Source organism: Hyla sarda, chromosome 1, assembly GCF_029499605.1.
Source record: "Hyla sarda isolate aHylSar1 chromosome 1, aHylSar1.hap1, whole genome shotgun sequence".
Classification (NCBI taxonomy): Eukaryota; Metazoa; Chordata; class Amphibia; order Anura; family Hylidae; genus Hyla; species Hyla sarda.
The window spans coordinates 582,132,532-582,158,831 of NC_079189.1; the positions used below are offsets into that span (position 1 = coordinate 582,132,532).

The 26,300-nt window shown below is 43.4% G+C and overlaps 1 protein-coding gene across 8 annotated transcripts in view; it reads right to left on the reverse strand.

Annotated features, from left to right (window-relative positions):
• Nucleotides 1-26,300, reverse strand: part of DCC (DCC netrin 1 receptor) — a 533,618-nt gene that overhangs the window by 484,195 nt on the left and 23,123 nt on the right. For 3 of the 8 annotated variants that reach the window (XM_056545080.1, XM_056545047.1, XM_056545096.1), the window contains exons 1-2: nt 13,070-13,185; nt 10,938-11,258 (exon numbers count right to left, since the gene is read on the reverse strand). In XM_056545080.1, coding sequence (XP_056401055.1) covers nt 10,938-11,258; nt 13,070-13,148 — 400 coding nt within the window. In that variant the 5' untranslated portion in view covers nt 13,149-13,185. Of the gene's footprint in view, nt 1-10,937; nt 11,259-12,830; nt 13,004-13,069; nt 13,186-13,314; nt 13,352-26,300 lie in introns of those variants that run through there. The other 5 variants (XM_056545057.1, XM_056545065.1, XM_056545088.1 and 2 more) reach the window with 3 other exon arrangements.

Sequence of the window (26,300 nt, forward strand, 5' to 3'; positions counted from 1 at the left end):
CTGGGGTGTTACTCTTAAAATAATCTCCATTTGCAATGTCTGGCACACTGGAGTACAGGAAACAGGCACAATGGAACAGTGGCTAAAGGCACGAACCCAGAAGTCAATGAGATGTGCGACCCAAAAGCACAGCCTAGTGTCAATGACAAGGAAAGACAGTATAATAAGTTCTAGTCATGTGTACCTATCTGTCATGGGAAAAAAATAAGTCTCATGTTTTATTTTTAAAGCTTTTAAATGAGTTTCTGTTGTAGAAAAAAAAAAAAAAAAACAGCGTAAAAATGTAAGTTATGGAGATCACAGTCCAGGACTTCTATGAGTTATGTTATTTGAATATCGGCATCCGAGGTTCCAGATTATGTCTCTTTTTTTTTTCTCTAGAATATTCATCGACATTTAGAGAAACTTGTCATTGTCAGCAATAATCAGATTTGCTAAACAGATGCAAAATGTGTGTATACTGTCAGGTCCAAGATTTATTTCCTCTTGTGTATATGAAAAGATATGATAATGTTAATCCCCAAGATGATTGAGCTGTTAGAGGGTTTTATGGTTTATGGGCATCAAAGCAAAAATGTATTTTTTTCCCCTATTTGCTTAATGGCAGTATCAGACTGAAGTCGTGTCTAAGCCATAAAAGTTCAATAAAGTTGCTGTTGTTGCAAAAAATAGATACATTCAGAATTGTAAAAAAAAAAAAATTGTAAATGAAATTTTCATAAGTTGTTTCTACTACTACAATAGTGTTATGTTGTCTTTATATAGTCTTGGTAGACACTACAAGGCCAAGAAAAATTCAGGGTCCATGCGAAAGGCTGGAGACCGAAACATATTATCAGGAGAGAACAAAGGAAGCTCCTTTTCCCCAATTTAAAATATGTAAAAGGAACCCCAAGAATGACATTTCTATTACACTACTGGTAGCCTCATATGGGAAAGAGGGACCCTCAGGGCACAAAGACTTCAGGTCCCAGGTATAACTGCCGCCTAGACTTACCCCTCACCACAACACCAATACCACCAGTATGGCTTCCCCATCCTTCTGTGTGGTCTTCTTCCTGGTGCCTATCTTTCTCTTGGAAGGGTCAAGAAGACTTAGGGGTCACCAGAGAACTATGTTGGGGAGTTTGAAGATGCTGTATGAGGAGATATTCCTCCTGACAATGTTAATATGATCGGGAAGATAGAGGAACTCTTTGGGGGTCCCAATAAGAGGCCCCTAGTGACCATACACTTGCCCTAAAGATGTCCTTTATGGAAGAAAAAGAAACCTTTAAAGAGTGGAATTTTTTTTTTTTTTAACCCCTTAAGGACTCAGGGTTTTTCCGTTTTTGCACTTTCGTTTTTTCCTCCTAACCTTTTAAAAATCATAACCCTTTCAATTTTCCACCTAAAAATCCATATTATGGCTTATTTTTTGCGTCGCCAATTCTACTTTGCAGTGACATTAGTCATTTTACCCAAAAATGCACGGCGAAACGGAAAAAAAAATCATTGTGCGACAAAATAAAAAAAAAACGCCATTTTGTAACTTTTGGGGGCTTCCGTTTCTACGCAGTGCATATTTTGGTAAAAATTACACCTTATAATTATTCTGTAGGTCCATACGGTTAAAATGATACCCTACTTATATAGGTTTGATTTTGTCGCACTTCTGGAAAAAATCATAACTACATGCAGGAAAATTTATACGTTTAAAAATGTCATCTTCTGACCCCTATAACTTTTTTATTTTTCCTTGTACGGGGCGGTATGAGGACTCATTTTTTGCGCCGTGATCTGAAGTTTTTATTGGTATGATTTTTGTTTTGATCTGACTTTTTGATCACTTTTTATTCATTTTTTAATGTTATAAAAAGTTACCAAAATACGCTTTTTTGGACTTTGGAATTTTTTTGCGCGTACGCCATTGACCGTACGGCTTAATTTATGATATATTTTTATAGTTCGGACATTTACGCACGCGGCAATACCACATATGTTTATTTTTATTTTTTTTTACACTGTTTTATTTTTTTTATGGGAAAAGGGGGGTGATTCAAACTTTTATTAGGGAAGGGGTTAAATGACCTTTATTAACACTTTTTTTTTACTTTTTTTTTGCAGTGTTATAGGTCCCATAGGGACCTATAACACTGCACACACTGATCTCCTATGCTGATCACTGGCGTGTATTAACACGCCTGTGATCAGCATTATCGGCGCTTGACTGCTCCTGCCTGGATCTCAGGCACGGAGCAGTCATTCGTCGATCGGACACCGAGGAGGCAGGTAAGAGCCCTCCCGGTGTCCGATCAGCTGTTCGGGACGCCGCGATTTCACCGCGGCGGTCCCGAACAGCCCGACTGAGCAGCCGGGATACTTTCAGTTTCACTTTAGAAGCGGCGGTCAGCTTTGACCGCCGCTTCTAAAGGGTTAATACCGCACATCGCCGCGATCGGCGATGTGTGGTATTAGCCGCGGGTCCCGGCCGTTGATTAGCGCCGGGACCCACGCGATATGATGCGGGATCGCGGCGCGATCCCGCTTCATATCGCGGGAGCCGGCGCAGGACGTAAATATACGTCCTGCGTCATTAAGGGATTAAATGAACTGGTGCCAGAAAGTTAAACAGATTTGTAAATTACTTCTATTTAAAAATCTTAATCCTTCCAGTGCCTATCAGCTGCTGTATGCTACAGAGGAAGTTCTTTAATTTTTGAATTTCCTTTATGTCTGACCACAGTGCTCCCTGCTGACACCTCTGTCCATTTTAGGAACTGTCCAGAGTAGGAGCAAATCCCTATAGCAAACCTATCCTGCTCTGGACAGCTCCTGACATGGACAGAGGTGTCAGCCGAGAGCACTGTGGTCAGACAGAAAGGAAATGCAAAAAGAAAAGAACTTCCTCTGTAGTATACAACAGCTGATAAGAACTGGAAGGGTTAAGATTTTTAATAGAAGTAATTTACAAATCTATTTACCTTTCTGATACCAGTTGATTTAAAAGAAGCACCCCTTTAAGCTCTAGAATGCTGCTCATGGGCATGACCATTAAACATAGGGAGCCCTAGTAGATCTGAAATAGGAGGGCCTATCTGTATAAGTTATGATGACAATTATTTCTGGGTGTCCACTGGGTCTATTGGGTCAACAAGACTTTGGGGCTAATCTTTATCATCTCTGTAACCCTAAAGGGTTACGGAGATGAGAAAGATTAGCCCCAAAGTCTTGTTGACCCAATAAAAGAGTTCATTCTTTAAAGAGTTTGTTTTTCATTAAAGGATATTTTGAAGGTATCTTCATCTAATCACAGGATAAGTGATAAATGTATGATCCCTGGGGTCTCAAGGCATACCTGGTATACCTGGTGTACCTGTCAGTGAATTGAAGGGGGGATCCCAAATCCCAATGTTCCTTCTGACCAAAGAACCATGCTGATGAATTGAAATGGAACTGAGCTCGGCAATGACTGCCTGTCCAACACATTTTGAATGAGTGGGGGACTTCTTCTGACCATGGTTTATGATGAGAAAGAATAAGGGACTCTTTGGGGATTCCAATGGGGGCCCCTAATAATCATATACTTAAGAATCCTGAAGATAACTTCTAAATGCCCTTTATGGAGAAAAACAAACCATTTAAGATCCAAAGTGCTGCTCATGGGCATGGCCATTAAACAAAAAGAACAATAGTAGATCTGAATTAGGGGCTCTGATCAATAATAACCACAGTTTGAAGCAAATGTGATCTGTAAACTACATGATCGTGTTGGGCAGAGATGTTGGAGATTTTGAGGGTTCTCTAGGTCGCCCTTTGGTGCTGTTCAAGGTTGAATAGATTGGAATCTCAGTGCTGCTCATTGACAAAGGGGGCTCTTTAGGGAGACACATCATATAAGCTCTAAGGCCCCTTTCACACTGCAGTTGCTCTCCGTCAAGTCTCCCTTTTATTTTTTTGTGTGACTTGATGGCTCCCATTTACTAATATGAGGGTTGTCAGGGGCCATTGTTTCTTGATGGAAATAGCGTGAGAAAAAAAACGGTGCAAGCAGTAATTTTTCTCCCTCTATTCCCGCGGGCTATCCCGACGGCCATCACACTGCCATGTGCTAACGGCAGTGTGATAGAAGCCTAAGATGTCACATAAGCACCATAACACTACCAAATGTGTGTTCTGAGATGAGCCCCACTATTGAGAGAGCAGCAAAGTGGCCTCAGCCCTACTCCCTTTTCTGAAACCACCTGTTTCATGTAAGATAGAGCAAAAATGAATGCCTCCATGGGACACATCTAGAAAACCTTTAAATAACTGGATATTTCTTTTGCACACAAATACAAAGAAATATCAACTTTGTTCAGTGTATAGATTCCAACCTTAAAATGTCAGTGTTTGTAGGTCAGAGTGGAGATAAAACTATTCGCGAGAGAACCGGCCAGTGAATGTAAAGACCAAGGCTGCAAAGCTAAGGGCCTTCCATAAACATGAGCTCAAGTATGGAGTCAGCGAGAGGTCATTATCTTCCATTTTTTTTTACCGCCGTAAGTTAAAGAAAAGAAAAAGTACCGCCTAATGAGATGTGCAGGTTGTGCTCTACGAGGGCCGAGTGCACTTTCTTATGGTAGCGGTGGAGTTATGGGCATGAGTGGCCCTTTAATTAAAGTCTCAAAAAAGCACAAAGTTCGACACCAGCTCTTTGAAGAAATTTTTTTGCCAAACTTGATGCTGCACTTTTTACTGATAAATCTTTTTTTATATTCCCCGAGTTGCTTTGAAAGGTCAGCAAGTTTGTGTTGTAAACAACTTGACCATCCTATTAAATATAACCTCAGTCACTGCTACGGATTTCTAATAGAAAAGGTCGAATAAGCAGTGCAGCCTAAATTGCTTCTAAAATCAGGCGGCGCGAGAAAGTGAGATCATTATTCTGCGTAAATAGCCGGCTGATGGTAAATGGACTAAATTACTTCTCTATGTACCAAAATAGTGAGAGTCTAATAGGTATATGGGGGTCTGTGGAAATGGGCAGCCGGGAGCCTAGGACAGTCCCATTACTGAATGTGTATAAAAGGTAACAATGCACCTTAGATCTTTACAGAGGACCGGTCAGGTCTATGCACAGGACTCATATTTTCTCTTAGAACTCTGTGTTGTGTTGTTCCTCTATTATTCCCGTGGAAATATATAATATCTATCTATCTTATACAAACAAGGTTTATTTTCTCATGGTAGGATACAACGTTTCGCCTGTCAGCATGCTTGAAAATTACCGTGGTGACGGTCGAAACGTTGCATCCTACTACTTTGGAGTGCTGCGAGACGCTTTACTTTGCTGTATATCTATCTATCTATCTATCTAGAAATCCAGAAAATAGCAGCACACAAAGGTATGGTGAAAAAAAACGTCAATAATCAATAATACTTGTCTTTGTTTGTACCCCATAATTGTAAGCGCTGCGGAATCTGTAGGCGCTATATTAATAAAATTATTATTATTATTATTATAATATCTATCTATTGGTCTATCTGTCTATCTCATATCTATCTATCTATCTATCTATCTCATATCTATCTATCTCATATCTATCTATCTATCTATCTATCTATCTCATATGTATCTCATATCTATCACATATCTATCTATCTATTTCATATCTATCTATCTCATATCTATATAGTATCTATCTCATATCTATCTATCTATCTATCTATCTCATATCTATCTACGTATCTCATATCTATCTATATATCTATCTCATATCTATCTATCTCATATCTATCTATCTATCTATAACCAAGGGCAGGCAGCACAACCTCCAATCGTTACTTCAAGGTTTAGGGGTGCAGGCAAAAAATGCGGGGTCCCAGTCACAGACCACGTCCATATATACAATACGAACAAAGGCAGCAGCACACCCAGGCAGTATTTCTGTGAAATTCTTAGAGCTTTATTAGCCCATGTTCAGTGCAACGTTTCAACGGTATCACGGTATCAACGGTGGCCCAGTAATGGAGTTGCACTCTTGCACCCTTTCTGTCCTGTGTGATGGACTCTATCTCAGTGTCCCCTGAGTCCACCCTTATTGTATATGTCTCAAATGGTTAATAAGTGCGTTATGTTATGTATGAGTACGTCTTTATAATGTTTATATGCCTTTAAATGTTGTTACCAAGTCATGTAAACAGGGAAGGTTTCAGTGACTACGTGACTTGTGTGGCGACCTATAGGACCCCTCCAAATTGCTTGCTTATAAACCTAGAAAGGAGTTAGCTTGCTCGCTTGAGTTCCAGTCTTCTTGAGTTCATGCTGAGAACAGTCAAGATATGAGTGTGTCTGGTGTCCCAAGGCCTAGTTATGCAGCCACACTTCCATCGCCAAGTGCCCCACAGGTGGACGTCATAGCCTGGTAAGCTACACAAGGGGTGAAGTCTAGTCAGTCCTAGTCAAGTCAGTCAAATCTGTCTAAATTCAGCGTGGGTCTTCAGCATTCTATCCAAGTCCACTACAAGTCCCAGAGAGCCGCAAGTCTCCTAAGTCCCTGGTCATCTCATTGGGCCTAACTGAGCTGTAAAGACTATTTAATCTGTCTGTCATTGTTCCGTAACTTGGCATCAGAGTCAATATTTGCCCGCGCCTAGCCCAGGATCCAGCGGCCATACCTTGGGTGGTGCAGAGGTTAACCTTGCCCTGGTGTCACAAATACAAGGGGTTAATGCCATCTGCCCCTACGGTAATAACATCTGCCCTCATCACACCCTCACAACATATCTATCTATTTATCTATCTATGCTATATCTATCTATCTATCTCATATCTATCTGTCTATCTATCTCATATCTATCTATCTATCTATCTATCTATCTATCATATATCTATCTATTTAATATCTATATGCATCTTCTCTTCCTTCCCTTTCTTCTTTCTCTATCTCTCTGACTGTGAAATGTCATTTGACTTGAAGTTAATAGAAGAATAAAACATGGCAGCAGGTACAGTACACACATTGACTAAGGACTGTGATAATTTCCCTATTATGAAATAAGCGCATCAAAAGGCGACAATTATTTCTTTCCATTTGAAGGGGACATGCACATTACTTGTTTCACACCATTTAAGTCTTATTTATGAAGCGCCAACTTAAGACGTTATCCCGCGATTCTACAACCACTGTCAGATTTATAAGAGAGATGAACGTTCCGCCTTCACGCGAAAGCATTCGCAATTTCCAAAGCTAAACACTTAAAGGGGTTTAATTAGTTCAGTGGGAGGCATCGCCAGTTTGGATTGAGATGTTTAACTATCAGATATGTCATGGCGTTCTCGTACTGTCAGCTTTCTGAGGCGTATATCATGCTGAAGTTATGCCATGGGGAAAAAAAAGGAAAATGAAGAAGACAATTTATTTTGAACAGATTTTAAAATTCTGCGAGGAAGTAAAGCTAAAACTGGGATTGTAAAATATGTTTCCAAATATAAAACTTTAAGCCATTCTATCAAGGTCATAGATACTATCTTATCATATAAGGTAGCAAGGACTGGTGCAGGACTTCCCTCCCTTATGGAACAACATGGGTAATAAAGAAGGGGGAGGGAAATTGACACAAGAGTCATAAAACTATTCTGTCCTGCATGGCAAAAAACACATAGACCCCAGTTTTTATAATTTTAAAGACCTCTGATTGCTGTCAGTGTTTGCGAAAACTCTGAGCTACCTCTTTTTTCTAGTTTCATGGATGGAACCTCCCTACTTTACTTCATGGGTGGAGCCACCCTAACCTGACCACTTCATTGATGGAACCTCTTTGCCTTGTTCTCTTCATGAGCTAGAAAGAAAAGAAAGAGCGCTCCATAGTGTAATACCGCAGGTTTAGGGTCCACAAGTGTAATGGAAAATGCCCTTACCAAGTGCGGTTGTGTAAACTCCCACACAACAGTGGTCAGAGTGAGTGAGAAGTAGGTCCAGTCTGCAGCCTTCCCATCCAAGAAAGACAAAGCAAGATGAGACTTCTTTAAATGGTGGGATTCAAAGGCGCTGACCAGGAGCAGACCCAGGTCTGCTCCTGGTCAGTGCCGTTGAATCCCACCATTTCCAGAAGTCTCCTCTTGCTATTGTTCTCTTCATGGATGGCGTTTCCTACTCTGCTCTCCTCAAGGATGGGACCTCCCTACCCTCTTTTCTTCATAGGTGGAGCTTTCCTATTCTGAGCTCTTCATGGGTGGAGCTTCCCTACTTTACTTCATGGGTGGAGCCTCCCTAACCTGACCACTTCATTGATGGAACCTCTTTGCCTTGTTCTCTTCATGGATGGCGTTTCCTACTCTGCTCTCCTCAAGGATGGGACCTCCCTGCCCTCTTTTCTTCATAGGTGGAGCATCCTATTCTGAGCTCCTCATGGGTGTAATCTCCCTGTCTTATTCCCTTTATTCAGTATATTTACCAGAAACATGTTAGATAACATATGTTATCTAGCAGATTTTTAAATAAAAAGTTATCATCTATGACTACACATCTTCAATGTAACCCATTGTTTTCCTAATCTTCTATTTTCATGAGCACCTAAAGATAACATATATCCTCCAATTTGAGGAATCCAAGGAAATAAAGCCTGGTCATGGTTTCATCATACTGATTTGCACAACAATGTATTTAACCACATATTTAACGCATATTCGCATATGCGTAATATGCTCGCTTTATTTTCGCAACTGCGAAAAATTCGCGTATGCGAAAATTAGCATATGCGAAAAATTAACATAGACAAAAATACGCATATGTGAAAATTAGCATATGTAAATGTTCGCATATGCGAAAATTCGCACGCCAGTCTCACACAGTATTAGAGCCTTCTTTACACCACACAAGCTGGAAGCAGAGAGGGGTGATCACTGTGATGTGTACTGGGAAAAAAAAAAAAAAATTACGAATATTCGTAATTACGAATATATAGCGCTATATTCGCGAAATTCGCGAATTCGCGAATATGCGATATTCACGAATAATATTCGAATTGCGAATATTCGCGAGCAACACTAGTAATTGTCTCCATATACAATAATTAAGTTTTCCTTCTCCTTCTAAACCTTTCCAGGCGTACATGGTTCCAATTCTCGTATGAGCCGTCAGACTGTTCTTCTCAGAATTATCTATTTTCTTGAGTTTGAGGCGCAGATTGAGGAGAAGACTCAGGAGAATGTGACTTACTTACTGAAGAGATATTTGCTTGGAATTACTGAAACACAGCTGTGCTTGTGTCAGTCCCCGCAGATCTATATGGAGACGTTCCCCGCATTGTTGTACATCAGGGTAATTAAGTATTGAAATCACTTTATATTCTTTGTGCTTTTTATTATTGAAAATTTGCAGGAATGAAATGTTTTTGTAGTACTACACCGTAATAATATCTGATTCAATTACAACGCAGACTAAATCACAAGGCGCCAACCTGGATTTTTTTCTTACAAGTGGTTACACTGGGGACGCTCATTGAAGCTCCTGCTCCACTATAAATAGACAGGTGGATTTCTCAATGTATTCTGCTATATACAGCTGCAACTTTATGATGATCTATGTTCGGCTCAGAAGTACCACAGGAGGTCTGAACATTACGGGAAATTTGAGGTCATAGATACATGATAGAAGAGCAACCTGGTAACCCAACCTGATTTCCACAAGGAACTAGTGAATTTTCTGAAATGTGTTCTAGGTTCAATAAGTAAGAATCAATCATTAGATTTAATGCCAGATGAAAAAACTAGGTCTGATATGGGGGTGCCCTCAAAAGTCATGTCTGGTGCTTAGAGGTTTCAGGTTCCTTTATATTTATCGTGTGCATAAAACAGCAGCCCTACAGTATGAAACATTATGGAGAAGGCAGGAGATGTGTTGCATTGTAGAGCTAGTAGTTGTAGGAGTAGTAGTAGTAGTAGTAGTAGTAGTAGTAGGAGTAGTAGGAGTAGTAGTAGAAGTACAGTATGGAATATGATGGACAAGGCAGGAGATGTGTGGCTGTGTAGGGCTAGGAGTAGTAGTAGTAGTAGTAGTAGTAGTAGTGGTAGAAGTAGTGGTAGTTGTTGTAGTAGTAGTAGCAGTAATAGGGATGACCCTTATGTTTCTAATGACTGATCAATATACTAATACTAAAATGACATTGCTGCTGGAAAAATATATATGTTCCCTCCCCTTTAACCCATATACATCAGAATGCTATCTGCTTGTGACTTCGGATTGAGACCTTGTCATGACGCCATGCAGCAGTAGAAAGACAAAATATCTGACGAACAGAGAACTTCTGCCAAGAAATTAATGGACACTAGATATGCTTATATATACGGACACAAAAGTTTAACAACCAATCAAAATGTAACATGCTAATTGTGATGTCATAACTAACCCTCCCTTCTTCCGAATGTAAAAACCAAATTTACTTCCCGTAATAAAGCAGAACTCCCTGAGATACCGAGGAGGGAACTCATACCAACCTGGCCTGGTGTGAATTTTCTTACTTCGACACTCGGCAAAAATAGCGGTAGTCACTCACAGATTAAGGCCGCACATTAACTCATCCTTAACAGTAGTAGTAGTAGTAGTAGTAGTAGTAGTAGTAGTGGTAGTTGTAGTAGTAGTAGTAGTAGTGGTAGTAGTGGTGGTAGTAGTGGTAGTGTCTTGGCCAGTTATTGTGTCTTATTTGCACGCAGGTGGACAAATTTCCTATTATGAAGCCATATTTCAAGCAAATAAAGACAATGAAAACTAGCAGATATAGTTCAGCCTTCTATTCTTATATGAGGAAACTAAAGCACTGTAAGAGGAAATTTTAAGAATGCTTCTTTAGCGAATGTATTCTGACAAATCCATCCTGCTGACATACTGTAGTTTACAGTCTGCCAGATTTTAAGTACACACTAAAGCTATTGATATTGATACATAAATCAAGGAGATACACAGAAGGAGACTTACCGGCAACCAGTACTTTAGCTGTCCGACTAATAATGGCACCAACGCCATCTAATGATGCTTCGCACTGATAAGAGCCTTCATCGGGCCGGTGATGCCGCGAGTGTACCACAGTCTGTATTATCAAGGATCCATTGGACTGTTGTTGTCTTCTGTCATCTATTGCTAAATTTAGGTAAACTCCATCTTTTTTCCACTTGATGATTGGTGACCCTCGATCTGAGCCAGCAGAGCAGTTTAAGACCACGTAACTCCCTCTCATGGTGACTACATCTATGGGCTCAGAGATGAACCACAGTGATGTAAAACTCTTTACTTGTGAGCCTGAAACAAAACAAAACAATTTTTTTTTAAATGCATAACCCTTACAAAATTGCTTATTCACATGACAGCTCAAGGGAGATCCATACTTAAAGGGGTACTCCACTTCCGAACGCTGGAACTGGCGCCTGGAGCTCGTGATGTCATAGCCCCGCCCCCATGACATCATGCCCCACCTCCTCAATGCAAGTTTATGGGAGGGGGCGTGACGTCCGTCACGCCCCCTCCCATAGACTTCCAATGAAGGGGTGGGGTGTGATGTAATGCGGGGGCGGGGCTATGACGTCACAAGCTCCCGGTGTCGGCTTCAGCATTCGGAACAGTTTGTTCCAAACGCTGAGCAGCGAAGTACCCCTTTAAGCCTATTGAGACCCATCAAAGTTTTATTTGTATTCCCAGAGTCCCTTCACCAATTCCCTCTAAAAAATATCAGTCTACAAACTGAGAATGGTCAATCTGAAGTAGAGTTCACTGTCAACACTGTGCAGTCCATAACCAATAGGATTTCTACAATCTTTATAACCTTTAAAGGGGTACTCCGCTGGAAAACATCTTATCCCCTATCCAAAGGATAGGATAGGATTTCTGATCACGGGGTCCCGCTGCTGGGGACCCCCACGATCTCTGGGCTGGCTTGGAGCTTCCGTGCTCGTGAGATCACACCATGCCCCCTTCCTTCATGTCTATGGGAGGGGGCGTGACGGTAAGTACATAGCCATCACGTCTACTCTCATAGACACGAATAGGGGGGGGGGGGGCTTGGCATCTGTAGTTGCCAGTCATTGGGCATGGTGCGGAGCTCGTTCTTTGCACCAGATGACTGGGGTGCTGCATGGGTCCCCTCGCGATTAGACATCTTATCCCCTATCCTTTGGATAGGGATAAGATGTTCTTCAATCCTAATTTCCTTTCTGTGTACACAGCTCCTTTGCAGAACTATGGGGGAGATATATTAAAACCTGTGGACCGGCAAAGTTGCCCAGTTGCCCATAGCAACCAATCAGATCACTTCTTTCATTCTTAACAAGGCCCGTGAAAAATGAAAGAAGTGAGCTGATTGGTTGCTATGGGCAACTGGGCAACTTTGCCTGTCCACAGGTTTTGATAAATCTCCCCCTATTTCATGATTATAGAACGCAAACCTTCGCAGTGTTGTCTGGTCTTAAAATGTTACATCCTTCCATCTGCCCCCTACTTAGTTATTGTTAGCATATTTTTAGGTTTCTGTATACAGCTTCTATTAAGATCTATGTGTCTCCACGGTAACAGACTACAAACAAACTCTTTGTTGTCAGGTCCAGCAGTCCTGTTACTTCCTTCTATCAGCCAATCCAAACCCTGTTGACAGTTTTTCCCTCTCACTTTTGCTAATCTGTAGACCATAGGAAACATGGGTATGACCACAAAGAGTTTCCTTGTAGTCTGTTACCATGGATACACGTGGATCTTTATGAAGGCTGTATACAGAAAAAAAAAAAAAAAAAACAGAAAAACTAAATATATGTTACCAATAAGTATGGGGCAGATAAGGGAGTAGAGAGATACATGAATGGAAATAAACTATGGCTGCTGGACCTGAACACAAAGCGGGTTGTTTGTAGTCTGTTACCATGGAGACCCATTGATCTTCATAGAAGCATAAAAGCCTAGAAGCATAAAACCCAAAGATATGTTAGGGGGCAGATGGCATGAAGTAATACTGCAAGACCCAGGGTTTGTTTGCAGCCTGTTACCATGGAGACACATAAATAATGCCTGTGTGTTGTATACATAAAAAAGTATATATAAGTTGTTCTATTAGTAATAATACGTACAGATGGAGGAAAATAAACTATGGCTGCTGGACCTGACCGCAAAGCGGATTATTTGTAGTCTGTTACCATAGAGACACATAGATCTTCAGAGAAGCCTAGAAGCTTAAAATCCAAAGATAGGTTAGCAATAGGTAAGTAGGGGGCATATAGAAGAAAGTAGCACTGCGGAACCTGACAACACAAAGTTTATTTGCAGTCTGTTACCATGGAGACACATTTTAACTTTTTTTTTTTTTTTAAATTACCTATGTATCGAAGATTGGTCATAAAGATGGGCACAACTGATTTATAACCGCGGACTCCAATACAATGTTTCCTAATCCATGTGCCTCCAGCTGTTGCAAAACCACAACTCCCAGCATTCCCAGACAGCCAAAGGCTGTCTGGGCATGCTGGGAGTTGTAGTTTTGCAACAGCTGGAGGCACCCTGGTTGGGAAACACTGCTCCAGCCACAGTTTGGAGAGTCTTTCTTAGCTATACACGCCGTATGTATAGTCACTAATAGGATAGCGGTTCTGATCTAATGACATTGACGCTTCCTCCTTTACATATTGAAGCCATTAGGAGTACATAAACACATGTAATTGCCTCTCCCAGCGCCTGTAAGTGCCACGCACATGACAACGGAACACTTTATGTCCGACAATAGGGCCGTTTGTTTCACGTACACAGGACACCTGCTCCTTTAGGAGGCTATTTAGCGACGAAGTAAACTCATTTGTACTTTCAGACTAACACTTTCATCTTTTTCTGTTCCCGGCACTCCTAAGAAAAACACTTTTTCAGACATTTGCATGTATTAGCATAATGGCACAATAATTAAACAGGGGACAATGAGAGCACTTCAATCAATCTTAATCATTCACAGTGGGAAGGCAAAAAAAAAAAAAAGGAACCCCGACTGCCTGTAACGTATTGGGGGGGATCTTAATAGATACAAACACGTCCACCGCCATTCGGCATTTGCGATGTAAACCTGTTATCAAGGCGTAGAAAGCCTCAAATTAGAAAACAGACAAAATACGTAAATATCAATTATCATGTAGGGACACAGGCACAACACGGCAGATTGTACGGCAAAAGGAGGCGCGTTGTGTATCGTGAATAGAGAACTTTCTGTAACACGCCAGACAATGCCTAATAATGTCCCGATTGGCTTCAGTATATACCGCACATCTCCCTATTGAATTGTATTGTACAGTATTGCAGTAGTTAAATTCTTAGGGGGCAGTATTATAGGATTTATATTCTTGTACATAGGGGGGCAGTATTATAGTAGTTATATTCCTGTATGTTACGCCGAGCGCTCCGGGTTCCCGCTCCTCCCCGGAGCGCTCGCTTCTCCCCCTCCGCTGCAGCGCTCCGGTCACGTCCTCTGACCCGGGGCGCTGCGATTCTGCTGTCAGCCGGGATGCGATTCGCGATGCGGGTAGCGCCCGCTCGCGATGCGCACCCCGGCTCCCCTACCTGACTCGCTCCCCGTCTGTTCTGTCCCGGCGCGCGCGGCCCCGCTCCCTAGGGCGCGCGCGCGCCGGGTCTCTGCGATTTAAAGGGCCACTGCGCCGCTGATTGGCGCAGTGGTTCCAATTAGGGTTATCACCTGTGCACTTCCCTTTATTACCTCACTTCCCTTGCACTCCCTTGCCGGATCTTGTTGCCTTAGTGCCAGTGAAAGCGTTCCTTGTGTGTCCCTTGCCAGTGTTTCCAGACCTTCTGCCGTTGCCCCTGACTACGATCCTTGCTGCCTGCCCCGACCTTCTGCTACGTCCGACCTTGCTTCTGCCTACTCCCTTGTACCGCGCCTATCTTCAGCAGCCAGAGAGGTGAGCCGTTGCTAGTGGATACGACCTGGTCACTACCGCCGCAGCAAGACCATCCCGCTTTGCGGCGGGCTCTGGTGAAAACCAGTAGTGGCTTAGAACCGGTCCACTAGCACGGTCCACGCCAATCCCTCTCTGGCACAGAGGGTCCACTACCTGCCAGCCGGCATCGTGACAGTAGATCCGGCCATGGATCCCGCTGAAGTTCCTCTGCCAGTCGTCGCTGACCTCACCACGGTGGTCGCCCAGCAGTCACAACAGATTGCGCAACAAGGCCAACAGCTGTCTCAACTGACCGTTATGCTACAACAGTTGCTACCACAGCTTCAGCAGTCATCTCCTCCGCCAGCTCCTGCACCTCCTCCGCAGCGAGTGGCCGCTCCTGGGATACGCTTATCCTTGCCGGATAAATTTGATGGGGACTCTAAGTTTTGCCGTGGCTTCCTTTCCCAATGTTCCCTGCATCTGGAGATGATGTCGGACCTGTTTCCCACTGAAAGGTCTAAGGTGGCTTTCGTAGTCAGTCTTCTGTCCGGAAAAGCCCTGTCATGGGCCACACCGCTCTGGGACCGCAATGACCCCGTCACTGCCTCTGTACACTCCTTCTTCTCGGAAATCCGAAGTGTCTTTGAGGAACCTGCCCGAGCCTCTTCTGCTGAGACTGCCCTGTTGAACCTGGTCCAGGGTAATTCTTCCGTTGGCGAGTATGCCGTACAATTCCGTACACTTGCTTCAGAATTGTCCTGGAATAATGAGGCCCTCTGCGCGACCTTCAAAAAAGGCCTATCCAGCAACATTAAAGATGTTCTGGCCGCACGAGAAATTCCTGCTAACCTACATGAACTTATTCACCTAGCCACTCGCATTGACATGCGTTTTTCTGAAAGGCGTCAGGAACTCCGTCAAGATATGGACTCTGTTCGCACGAGGCGTTTCGTCTCCTCGGCTCCTCTCTCCTCTGGTACCCTGCAATCTGTTCCTGTGTCTCCCGCCGTGGAGGCTATGCAGGTCGACCGGTCTCGCCTGACACCTCAAGAGAGGACACGACGCCGTATGGAGAACCTCTGCCTGTACTGTGCCAGTACCGAACACTTCCTGAGGGATTGTCCTATCCGTCCTCCCCGCCTGGAAAGACGTACGCTGACTCCGCACAAAGGTGAGACAGTCCTTGATGTCTACTCTGCTTCTCCACGTCTTACTGTGCCTGTGCGGATGTCTGCCTCTGCCTTCTCCTTCTCTACAGTGGCCTTCTTGGACTCTGGATCTGCAGGAAATTTTATTTTGGCCTCTCTCGTCAACAGGTTCAACATCCCAGTGACCAGTCTCGCCAGACCCCTCTACATCAATTGTGTAAATAATGAAAGATTGGACTGTGCCATACGTTTCCGCACGGAGCCCCTTCTTATGAGTATCGGATCTCATCATGAGAGGATTGAACTTTTGGTCCTCCCCAATTGCACCTCGGAGATTCTCCTTGGACTTCCCTGGCTTCAACTTCATTCCCCAACCCTGGATTGGTCCACTGGGGAGATCAAGAGTTGGGGGTCCTCTTGTTCCAAGAACTGTCTAAAACCGGTTCCCAGTAACCCTTGCCGTAACTCTGTGGTTCCTCCAGTAACCGGTCTCCCTAAGGCCTATATGGACTTCGCGGATGTTTTCTGCAAAAAACAAGCTGAGACTCTACCTCCTCACAGGCCTTATGATTGCCCTATCGACCTCCTCCCGGGTACTACTCCACCCCGGGGCAGAATTTATCCTCTCTCTGCCCCAGAGACTCTTGCCATGTCCGAATACGTCCAGGAGAATCTAAAAAAGGGCTTTATCCGTAAATCCTCCTCTCCTGCCGGAGCCGGATTTTTCTTTGTGTCCAAAAAAGATGGCTCCCTACGTCCTTGCATTGACTACCGCGGTCTTAATAAAATCACGGTTAAGAACCGCTACCCCTTACCCCTCATCTCTGAACTCTTTGATCGCCTCCAAGGTGCCCACATCTTCACTAAATTGGACTTAAGAGGCGCCTATAACCTCATCCGCATCAGAGAGGGGGACGAGTGGAAAACGGCATTTAACACCAGAGATGGACACTTTGCGTATCTGGTCATGCCCTTTGGACTGTGCAATGCCCCTGCCGTCTTCCAAGACTTTGTCAATGAAATTTTTCGTGATCTGTTATACTCTTGTGTTGTGGTATATCTGGACGATATCCTAATTTTTTCTGCCAATCTAGAAGAACACCGCCAGCATGTCCGTATGGTTCTTCAGAGACTTCGTGACAACCAACTCTATGCCAAGATTGAGAAATGTCTGTTTGAATGCCAATCTCTTCCTTTTCTAGGATATTTGGTCTCTGGCCAGGGACTACAGATGGATCCAGACAAACTCTCTGCCGTCTTAAATTGGCCACGCCCCTCCGGACTCCGTGCTATCCAACGCTTTTTGGGGTTCGCCAATTATTACAGGCAATTTATTCCACATTTTTCTACCATTGTGGCTCCTATCGTGGCTTTAACCAAGAAAAATGCTGATCCCAAGTCTTGGTCTCCTCAAGCAGAGGACTCCTTTAAGCGACTCAAGTCTGCCTTTTCTTCGGCTCCCGTGCTCTCCAGACCTGACCCTTCCAAACCCTTCCTATTGGAGGTTGATGCCTCCTCAGTAGGAGCTGGAGCTGTTCTTCTACAAAAAAATTCTTCCGGGCATGCTGTCACTTGTGGTTTTTTCTCTAGGACCTTCTCTCCAGCGGAGAGGAACTACTCCATCGGGGATCGAGAGCTTCTAGCCATTAAATTAGCACTTGAGGAATGGAGGCATCTGCTGGAGGGATCAAGATTTCCTGTTATTATCTACACCGACCACAAGAACCTCTCCTACCTCCAGTCGGCCCAACGGCTGAATCCTCGCCAGGCCCGGTGGTCTCTGTTCTTTGCCCGATTTAATTTTGAGATTCACTTTCGTCCTGCCGATAAGAACATTAGGGCCGATGCTCTCTCTCGTTCCTCGGATGCCTCAGAAGTTGATCTCCCTCCGCAACACATCATTCCACCTGACTGCCTGATCTCCACTTCTCCTGCCTCCATCAGGCAGACTCCTCCAGGAAAGACCTTTGTTTCTCCACGCCAACGCCTCGGAATCCTCAAATGGGGTCACTCCTCCCATCTCGCAGGTCATGCGGGCATCAAGAAATCTGTGCAACTCATCTCCCGCTTCTATTGGTGGCCGACTCTGGAGACGGATGTTGGGGACTTTGTGCGAGCCTGCACTATCTGTGCCCGGGATAAGACTCCTCGCCAGAAGCCCGCTGGTTTTCTTCATCCTCTGCCTGTCCCCGAACAGCCTTGGTCTCTGATTGGTATGGATTTTATTACTGATTTACCCCCTTCCCGTGGCAACACCGTTATTTGGGTGGTCGTTGATCGATTCTCCAAAATGGCACATTTCATCCCTCTTCCTGGTCTTCCTTCTGCGCCTCAGTTGGCTAAACAATTTTTTGTACACATTTTTCGTCTTCACGGGTTGCCTACGCAGATTGTCTCGGATAGAGGGGTCCAATTCGTGTCTAAATTCTGGAGAGCTCTCTGTAAACAACTCAAGATTAAATTAAATTTTTCCTCTGCATATCATCCCCAGTCCAATGGACAAGTAGAAAGAATTAACCAGATCCTGGGTGATTATTTGCGACATTTTGTTTCCTCCCGCCAGGATGACTGGGCAGATCTCCTTCCATGGGCCGAATTCTCGTATAACTTCAGGGTCTCTGAATCTTCCTCCAAATCCCCATTTTTCGTGGTGTACGGCCGTCACCCTCTTCCCCCCCTCCCTACCCCCTTGCCCTCTGGTCTGCCCGCTGTGGATGAAATTTCTCGTGACCTTTCCATTATATGGAGAGAGACCCAAAATTCTCTCTTACAGGCTTCTTCACGCATGAAGAGATTCGCGGATAAGAAAAGAAGAGCTCCCCCCGTTTTTTCCCCTGGAGACAAGGTATGGCTCTCCGCTAAATATGTCCGCTTCCGTGTCCCTAGCTACAAGTTGGGACCACGCTATCTTGGTCCTTTCAAAATTTTGTCTCAAATTAATCCTGTCTCTTATAAACTTCTTCTTCCTCCTTCTCTTCGTATCCCTAATGCCTTTCACGTCTCTCTTCTCAAACCACTCATCCTCAACCGTTTTTCTCCCAAATCTGTTCCTCCCACTCCTGTTTCCGGCTCCTCGGACGTCTTCTCGGTCAAGGAGATTTTGGCTGCCAAAAAGGTCAGAGGAAAAAATTTTTTTTTAGTAGACTGGGAGGGTTGTGGTCCTGAAGAGAGATCCTGGGAACCTGAGGACAACATCCTTGACAAAAGTCTGCTCCTCAGGTTCTCAGGCTCCAAGAAGAGGGGGAGACCCAAGGGGGGGGGTACTGTTACGCCGAGCGCTCCGGGTTCCCGCTCCTCCCCGGAGCGCTCGCTTCTCCCCCTCCGCTGCAGCGCTCCGGTCACGTCCTCTGACCCGGGGCGCTGCGATTCTGCTGTCAGCCGGGATGCGATTCGCGATGCGGGTAGCGCCCGCTCGCGATGCGCACCCCGGCTCCCCTACCTGACTCGCTCCCCGTCTGTTCTGTCCCGGCGCGCGCGGCCCCGCTCCCTAGGGCGCGCGCGCGCCGGGTCTCTGCGATTTAAAGGGCCACTGCGCCGCTGATTGGCGCAGTGGTTCCAATTAGGGTTATCACCTGTGCACTTCCCTTTATTACCTCACTTCCCTTGCACTCCCTTGCCGGATCTTGTTGCCTTAGTGCCAGTGAAAGCGTTCCTTGTGTGTCCCTTGCCAGTGTTTCCAGACCTTCTGCCGTTGCCCCTGACTACGATCCTTGCTGCCTGCCCCGACCTTCTGCTACGTCCGACCTTGCTTCTGCCTACTCCCTTGTACCGCGCCTATCTTCAGCAGCCAGAGAGGTGAGCCGTTGCTAGTGGATACGACCTGGTCACTACCGCCGCAGCAAGACCATCCCGCTTTGCGGCGGGCTCTGGTGAAAACCAGTAGTGGCTTAGAACCGGTCCACTAGCACGGTCCACGCCAATCCCTCTCTGGCACAGAGGGTCCACTACCTGCCAGCCGGCATCGTGACACTGTACATAGGAGACAGTATTATAGTAGTTATATTCTTGTACATAGGAGGCAGTATTATAGTAGTTATATTCTTGTACATAGGAGGCAGTATTATAGTAGTTATATTATTGTACATAGGAGCAGTATTATAGTAGTTATATTCTTGTACATAGGAGGCAGTATTATAGTAGTTCTATTCTTGTATATAGGAGCAGTATTATAGTTGTTACATTCTTGTATATAGGAGCAGTATATAGTAATTATATTCCTGTACATAGGAGCAGTATTATAGTAGTTATATTCTTGTATATCAAAAGCAGTATTATAGTAGTTGTATTCTTGTATATAGAGAGCAGTATTATAGTATTTATATTCTTGTACACAGGAGCAGTATTATAGTAGTTATATTCTTGTACATAGGAGGCAGTATTATAGTAGTTACAGTCTTGTATATAGGAGGCAGTATTATAGTAGTTATATTCTGGTACACAGGAGCAGTATTATAGTAGTTATATTCTTGTATATAGGAGCAGTATTATAGTAGTTATATCAAACAGTCCAACAAGATGAGTGGCACTATTGTGTGGTCTCCCTTAGTAACAGGTAAAGTTCTTAGCATACAAAGCGAGGCTGTGCAGGTGGACTGATAATCCAGGCTAGACCTGGAGGTGCAGGTAACGGTATAGTATTCATATGAATCCAAAAAGCAAGTAAAGAAAGAAGTACCGCACTCACCCACTGTCAAAAGCCGGGAACGGGAGAGGTTTATTTCAGATCATAAGATCGGAATAACAGGTGCAGGACGTGGAGGAGGGGAAAAAAGCCACACACGACTAGTTTCACGCCGGACGGCGCTTTCTCTGGCTGACTTGGCTGCCAAGTCAGCCAGAGAAAGCACCGTCCGGCGTGAAACTAGTCGTGTGTGGCTTTTTTCCCCTCCTCCACGTCCTGCACCTGTTATTCCGATCTTATGATCTGAAATAAACCTCTCCCGTTCCCGGCTTTTGACAGTGGGTGAGTGCGGTACTTCTTTCTTTACTTGCTTTTTGGATTTATAGTAGTTATATTCTTGTATTTAGGAGCAGTATAATGGTAGTTATATTCTTGTATATAGGAGGCAGTATTATAGTAGTTATATTCTTGTATTTAGGAGCAGTATAATGGTAGTTATGTTCTTGTACATAGGAGCAGTATTATAGTGGTTATATTCTTGTACATAGGAGCAGTATTATAGCAGTTACATTCTTGTACATAGGAGCAGTATTATAGTAGTTATGGTCTTGTATATAGGAACAGTATTGTAGTAGTTATATTCTTAGGGGGCAGTATTAAAGGACTTATATTCTTGTGTATAGGAGGCAGTAATATAGTAGTTATATTCTTGTATATAGGAGGTAGTATTATAGTAGTTATATTCTTGTATATAGAAGGCAGTATTATAGTAGTTATATTCTTGTACATATGAGGCAGTATTATAGTAGTTATATTCTTGTACATAGGAGGCAGTATTATAGTAGTTATATTCTTGTACATAGGAGGCAGTATTTAGGACTTATATTCTTGTGTATAAAGGGCCGTATTAAAGGGGTTGTGCGCTGCCCTGCAGTTTGGAGCTCCACTCACAGCGTCCGGAAGTTCATTACTCCGAGCGCCGTGTTCGCAGCCGCCGGGCGTGATGTCACGCCCGGCCCCCTCGTAATGTCTCGCCCGCTCCCTCAACAAAAGTCTATGGGAAGGGGGCGCAACCGCTGTAACGCCCCCTTCCCATAGACTTTGGTAGAGGGGGTGGGCTTTACGTCACAAGGGGGCGGGCGAGACATCACGAAGGGGCCGGGCGTGACGTCACGCCCGGTGGCTGCGAACATGGAAGCCCGCACACAGCGTTCTGAGTAATGAACTTCCAGACGCTGTGAGCGGAGCTCCGAACTTCAGGGCAGCGCACAACCCCTTTAATACGGCCCTTTATACACAAGAATATAAGTCCTAAATACTGCCTCCTATGTACAAGAATATAACTACTATAATACTGCCTCATATGTACAAAAATATAACTACTATAATACTGCCTTCTATATACAAGAATATAACTACTATAATACTGCCTCCTATGTACAAGAATATAACTACTATAATACTGTCTCATATGTACAAGAATATAAGTCCTTTAATACTGCCTCCTATGTACAAGAATATAAGTCCTTTAATACTGCCCCCTAAGAATATAACTACTACAATACTGTTCCTATATACAAGAATATAACTACTATAATACTGCTCCTATGTACAAGAATATAACTGCTATAATACTGCTCCTATATACAAGAATATAACTGCTATAATACTGACCCTATGTACAAGAACATAACTACCATTATACTGCTCCTAAATATAAGAATATAACTACTATAATACTGCCTCCTATATACAAGAATATAACTACCATTATACTGCTCCTAAATACAAGAATATAACTATATATAATATAATATATATATAATTATATATAATATAATATAATGAACTTCCGGACGCTGTGAGCGGAGCTCCGAACTGCAGGGCAGTGCACAACCCCATTAAAGTAGTTATATTCTTGTACATAGGAGGCAGTATTTAGGACTTATATTCTTGTGTATAAAGGGCCGTATTAAAGTAGTTATATTCTTGCACATGGACAGTATTAAAATAGTTGTATTTTTGTACATAGGAGACAATAGAGACAATAATATAGTAGTTATATTCTTGTACATAGAGAGAAGTATTATGGTAGTTGTATTCTTGTACATATTCGGCAGTATTATAGTAGTTACTAGTGTTGCTCGCGAATATTCGCAATTCGAATATTATTCGCGAATATCGCATATTCGCGAATTCGCGAATTTCGCGAATATAGCTCTATATATTCGTAATTACGAATATTCGTTTTTTTTTTTTTTGTTTTTTTTTTCACAGTACACATCACAGTGATCATCCCTCTCTGCTTCCAGCTTGTGTGGTGTAAAGAAGGCTGTAATACTACTGTGTGAGACTGGTGCGCGACTTTTCGCATATGCGAACATTTGCATATGCTAATTTTCACATATGCGAATTTTCACATATGTAAATTTTCGTATACGCGAATATTTCGCATTTGCGAAAATAAAATGAGAATATTACGAATATGCGAATATTCGCGAATATATGACGAATATTCGTCCATATATTCGCGAATATTCGCGAATTCGAATATGGCCTATGCCGCTCAACACTAGTAGTTACTGTATATTCTTGTTTATTCATTGCCACCAATCTGCCAGTAGATCAGAGAATACATGGGCTGGCTTCTTTAGATTTAAAGGGGTACTCCGGTGGAAAACAATATTTTTTAAATCAACTGGTGGAAAAAAGTTAAACAGAAATTTAAAATTACTTCTATTTAAATATCTTAATCCTTTCAGTAATTATCAGCTGCTGTATACTATGGAGGAAGTTGTATAGTTCTTTTCTGCCTGAGCACATTGCTCTTTGCTGCCACCTTTGTCCGTGTCAGGAACTGTCCAGAGCAGGAAAAAAATCTCCATAGCAAACCTCTTCTGCTCTGGACAGTTCCTGACATGGACAAAGGTGTCAGCAGAGAGCACTGTGCTCAGGCAGAAAATAACTATACAATTTCCTCTGTAGTATACAGCAGCTGATAAGTACTGGAAGGATTAAAATTTAAAAAGTAGTAATTGACAAATCTGTTCAACTTTTTGGTACCAGTTGATTTAAAAAAAAATATGTTTTCCACCGGAGTACCCCTTTAAATGACCAGTGTATGAATCTCCCTGCATTCCTTCATTGATTCTTGCTTTGGTAAACATTTTTTAAGGGATTCATCTAATACTTCAGTGCCTGAGCAATAAAGTATTACTTACTGTAATTTGGATCTGTTTGTCCTGTGTATGATCTGGATTGCTATTTCACCACCCTTATGTCTTCACCTGTGAACATGAGCCAACCATAAACCTACAGTCTATACAACCACGTCTCTGCCTCATCCTTCAGTACCCTGCTATATCCATGTCAGCAGCTGCCATCGGTGACCATGCTAACGTAGTGACCTGGGAGTTCCCTGCTGTGGAAGGCCACACCCTTAGTGGGTGTTAAGGTGAAGACCAGGGACTTCTTAAACGGGTTATCCACCATAAATGCCTGTGTTGGGAGATTACCATAACACTGTGGCTATCTTTTTATGAACTGAGTATTTCCTGTTGGAGTTTGTTCTCTCAAACTACAAATAACATAGTTGCTTGTTTGTAAGTGTGAGCTCACTTTCCTCCCTCCCACACATCAGCCACCCCACCTATTGAAACACAAATGAGTTGCATTCCATGCAATAGACCAGTGTTTTCTAATCAGGGTGTCGACAGCTGTTTCAAAAATAAAAGTTAGTTGCAGAATGATCTCTCTCCAACCCAGCAGTCGCTCCACCTAGTGAAGCAGGACATGCTCCCTGTCATCACCTGACTAGTGAGGAAATGTCTCAGTCACACTGCGACCTGTGAAAACCCGAGACAACAGTCATTTTGTATGCTGTTAAAAATAAACATTGGGGTGAAAATCACCGAAACAAAGAATTGCAAGACCATCATGAAACACAGGTACAGACACTATATTATGAACAACACTAACTTTACAGCCCCTGTAGCATAGTCAAATAAAAATATTCCTGGAATCCTCCTTTAAACTCTGCTCCTCGGAGTGGTTCCTCCTTACACCTCAGCTGTCTAGATGACCCACAGCACCATACAGGTAGACCTCTTACAATTACTTTTCCCCTCTAAAAGTTAGATTTAAGCAACTTTCTACCAAGGTTGCTGTCTCGTAATCATGTGACCTTATATCTGCCACCAAGAGACAATTGGAAAAGGATGGAGTAACCTATTCTCTTCCGCAACAAAAATAATGATCAGAAACCGCTTTTTATGAAGACGTCAATTTACTGTACACAACAATCACAAGGTTAATTAAAACAACGATCATTATCTCATTAATAGGCATATGGCGATAATTCTGCTGCTGCTGCCAGTCACCAGATGTTTTGCCACGTGTCAAGTTTATGCATTATGTCTGCGGTTCTGCAAGCGCACAGAGACATACATCAATATGACTTGTTCAAGAGCTACAGAGGAAAGAGGGCCCATGCTTAAAGCAGTACTCCTGGGAAAACAATTTTTTTCAAATCAACTGGTGCCAGAAAGTTAAACAGATTTGTAAATTACTTCTATAAAAAAAAATCTTAATCCTTCCAGTACTTATAAGCTGATGTATGCTCCACAGGAAGTTGAGTTGTTCTTTCCAGTCTGACCACAGTGTTCTCTGTCCGTATCAGGAACTGTCCAGAGCAGGAACAAATCCGCATAGAAAACCTTTTCTGCTCTGAACAGTTCCTGACATGGGCAGAGGTGTCAGCAGAGAGCACTGAGGTCAGCTTGAAAAGAACATCTCAACCTGCTCTATAGTATACAGCAGTTGATAAGTAATGGAAGGATTAAGATTTTTTTTATAGAAGTCATTGTTACAGCTAGCGCTGCAGTCAGACTCGCTGATCGCTGTGCCGCATCCCTCTCATCCCTCGCATCACTCTCACCTCCTCTCCCCTCTGCTCTCTGTGTCCTCTGTAAAATTTGAAGGGCCAGCGCACCATTAATTGCTGCTTGTATAGTTTAACCCTATATAACCCGCACTTTCCCTAACCCTTGCCGGATCTTTGTGCCTAGTTTGCCTAAGAGAAAGCGTTTACCTGTGTCTTGCCTTGCCATGTATCTGATCCCTTGCTACGTATTCTGACCTTGCTCCTGTGCCGCCTGCCTTCTGACCTCTTTGCTACGTGACCTGACCTTTCTTCATTGCCGCTAGCCCTGGCCTCCTGCCAGTCCTGACTACGTCTGTGCCTTTACCTTCCTGTGCCACGTTATACCTCGACTGCCTGAGGGGACGAGTCGTGCCAGGGGTAGCGACCTGGGTGCCACCTGCCTCAGCAAGTCCATCCCGCTTTGCAGCAGGCTCTGGTGAAAACCAGCGGCACCTTAGACTCCGCTCCCTGGTACGGCCCATGCCATCATCCTCACAGGTCCGTGGCTCCCATTTACCACAGCCGTAACATTCATTTTCAAATCTGTTTAAATTTCTGACACCAGTTGATTTGAAATATTTTTTTTTCCAGCGGAGTGCCCCTTTAAACTGCTTGATTTGCTCTTTGTTTAAAAACATTGTACTTCTGAAGACTACATGAGCTGTTTTGTGGAGCTCACTATGGTTGTCACCATGGTTGCCTTCCTCCAGATGGGATACAGGAAAAGAGGAATAG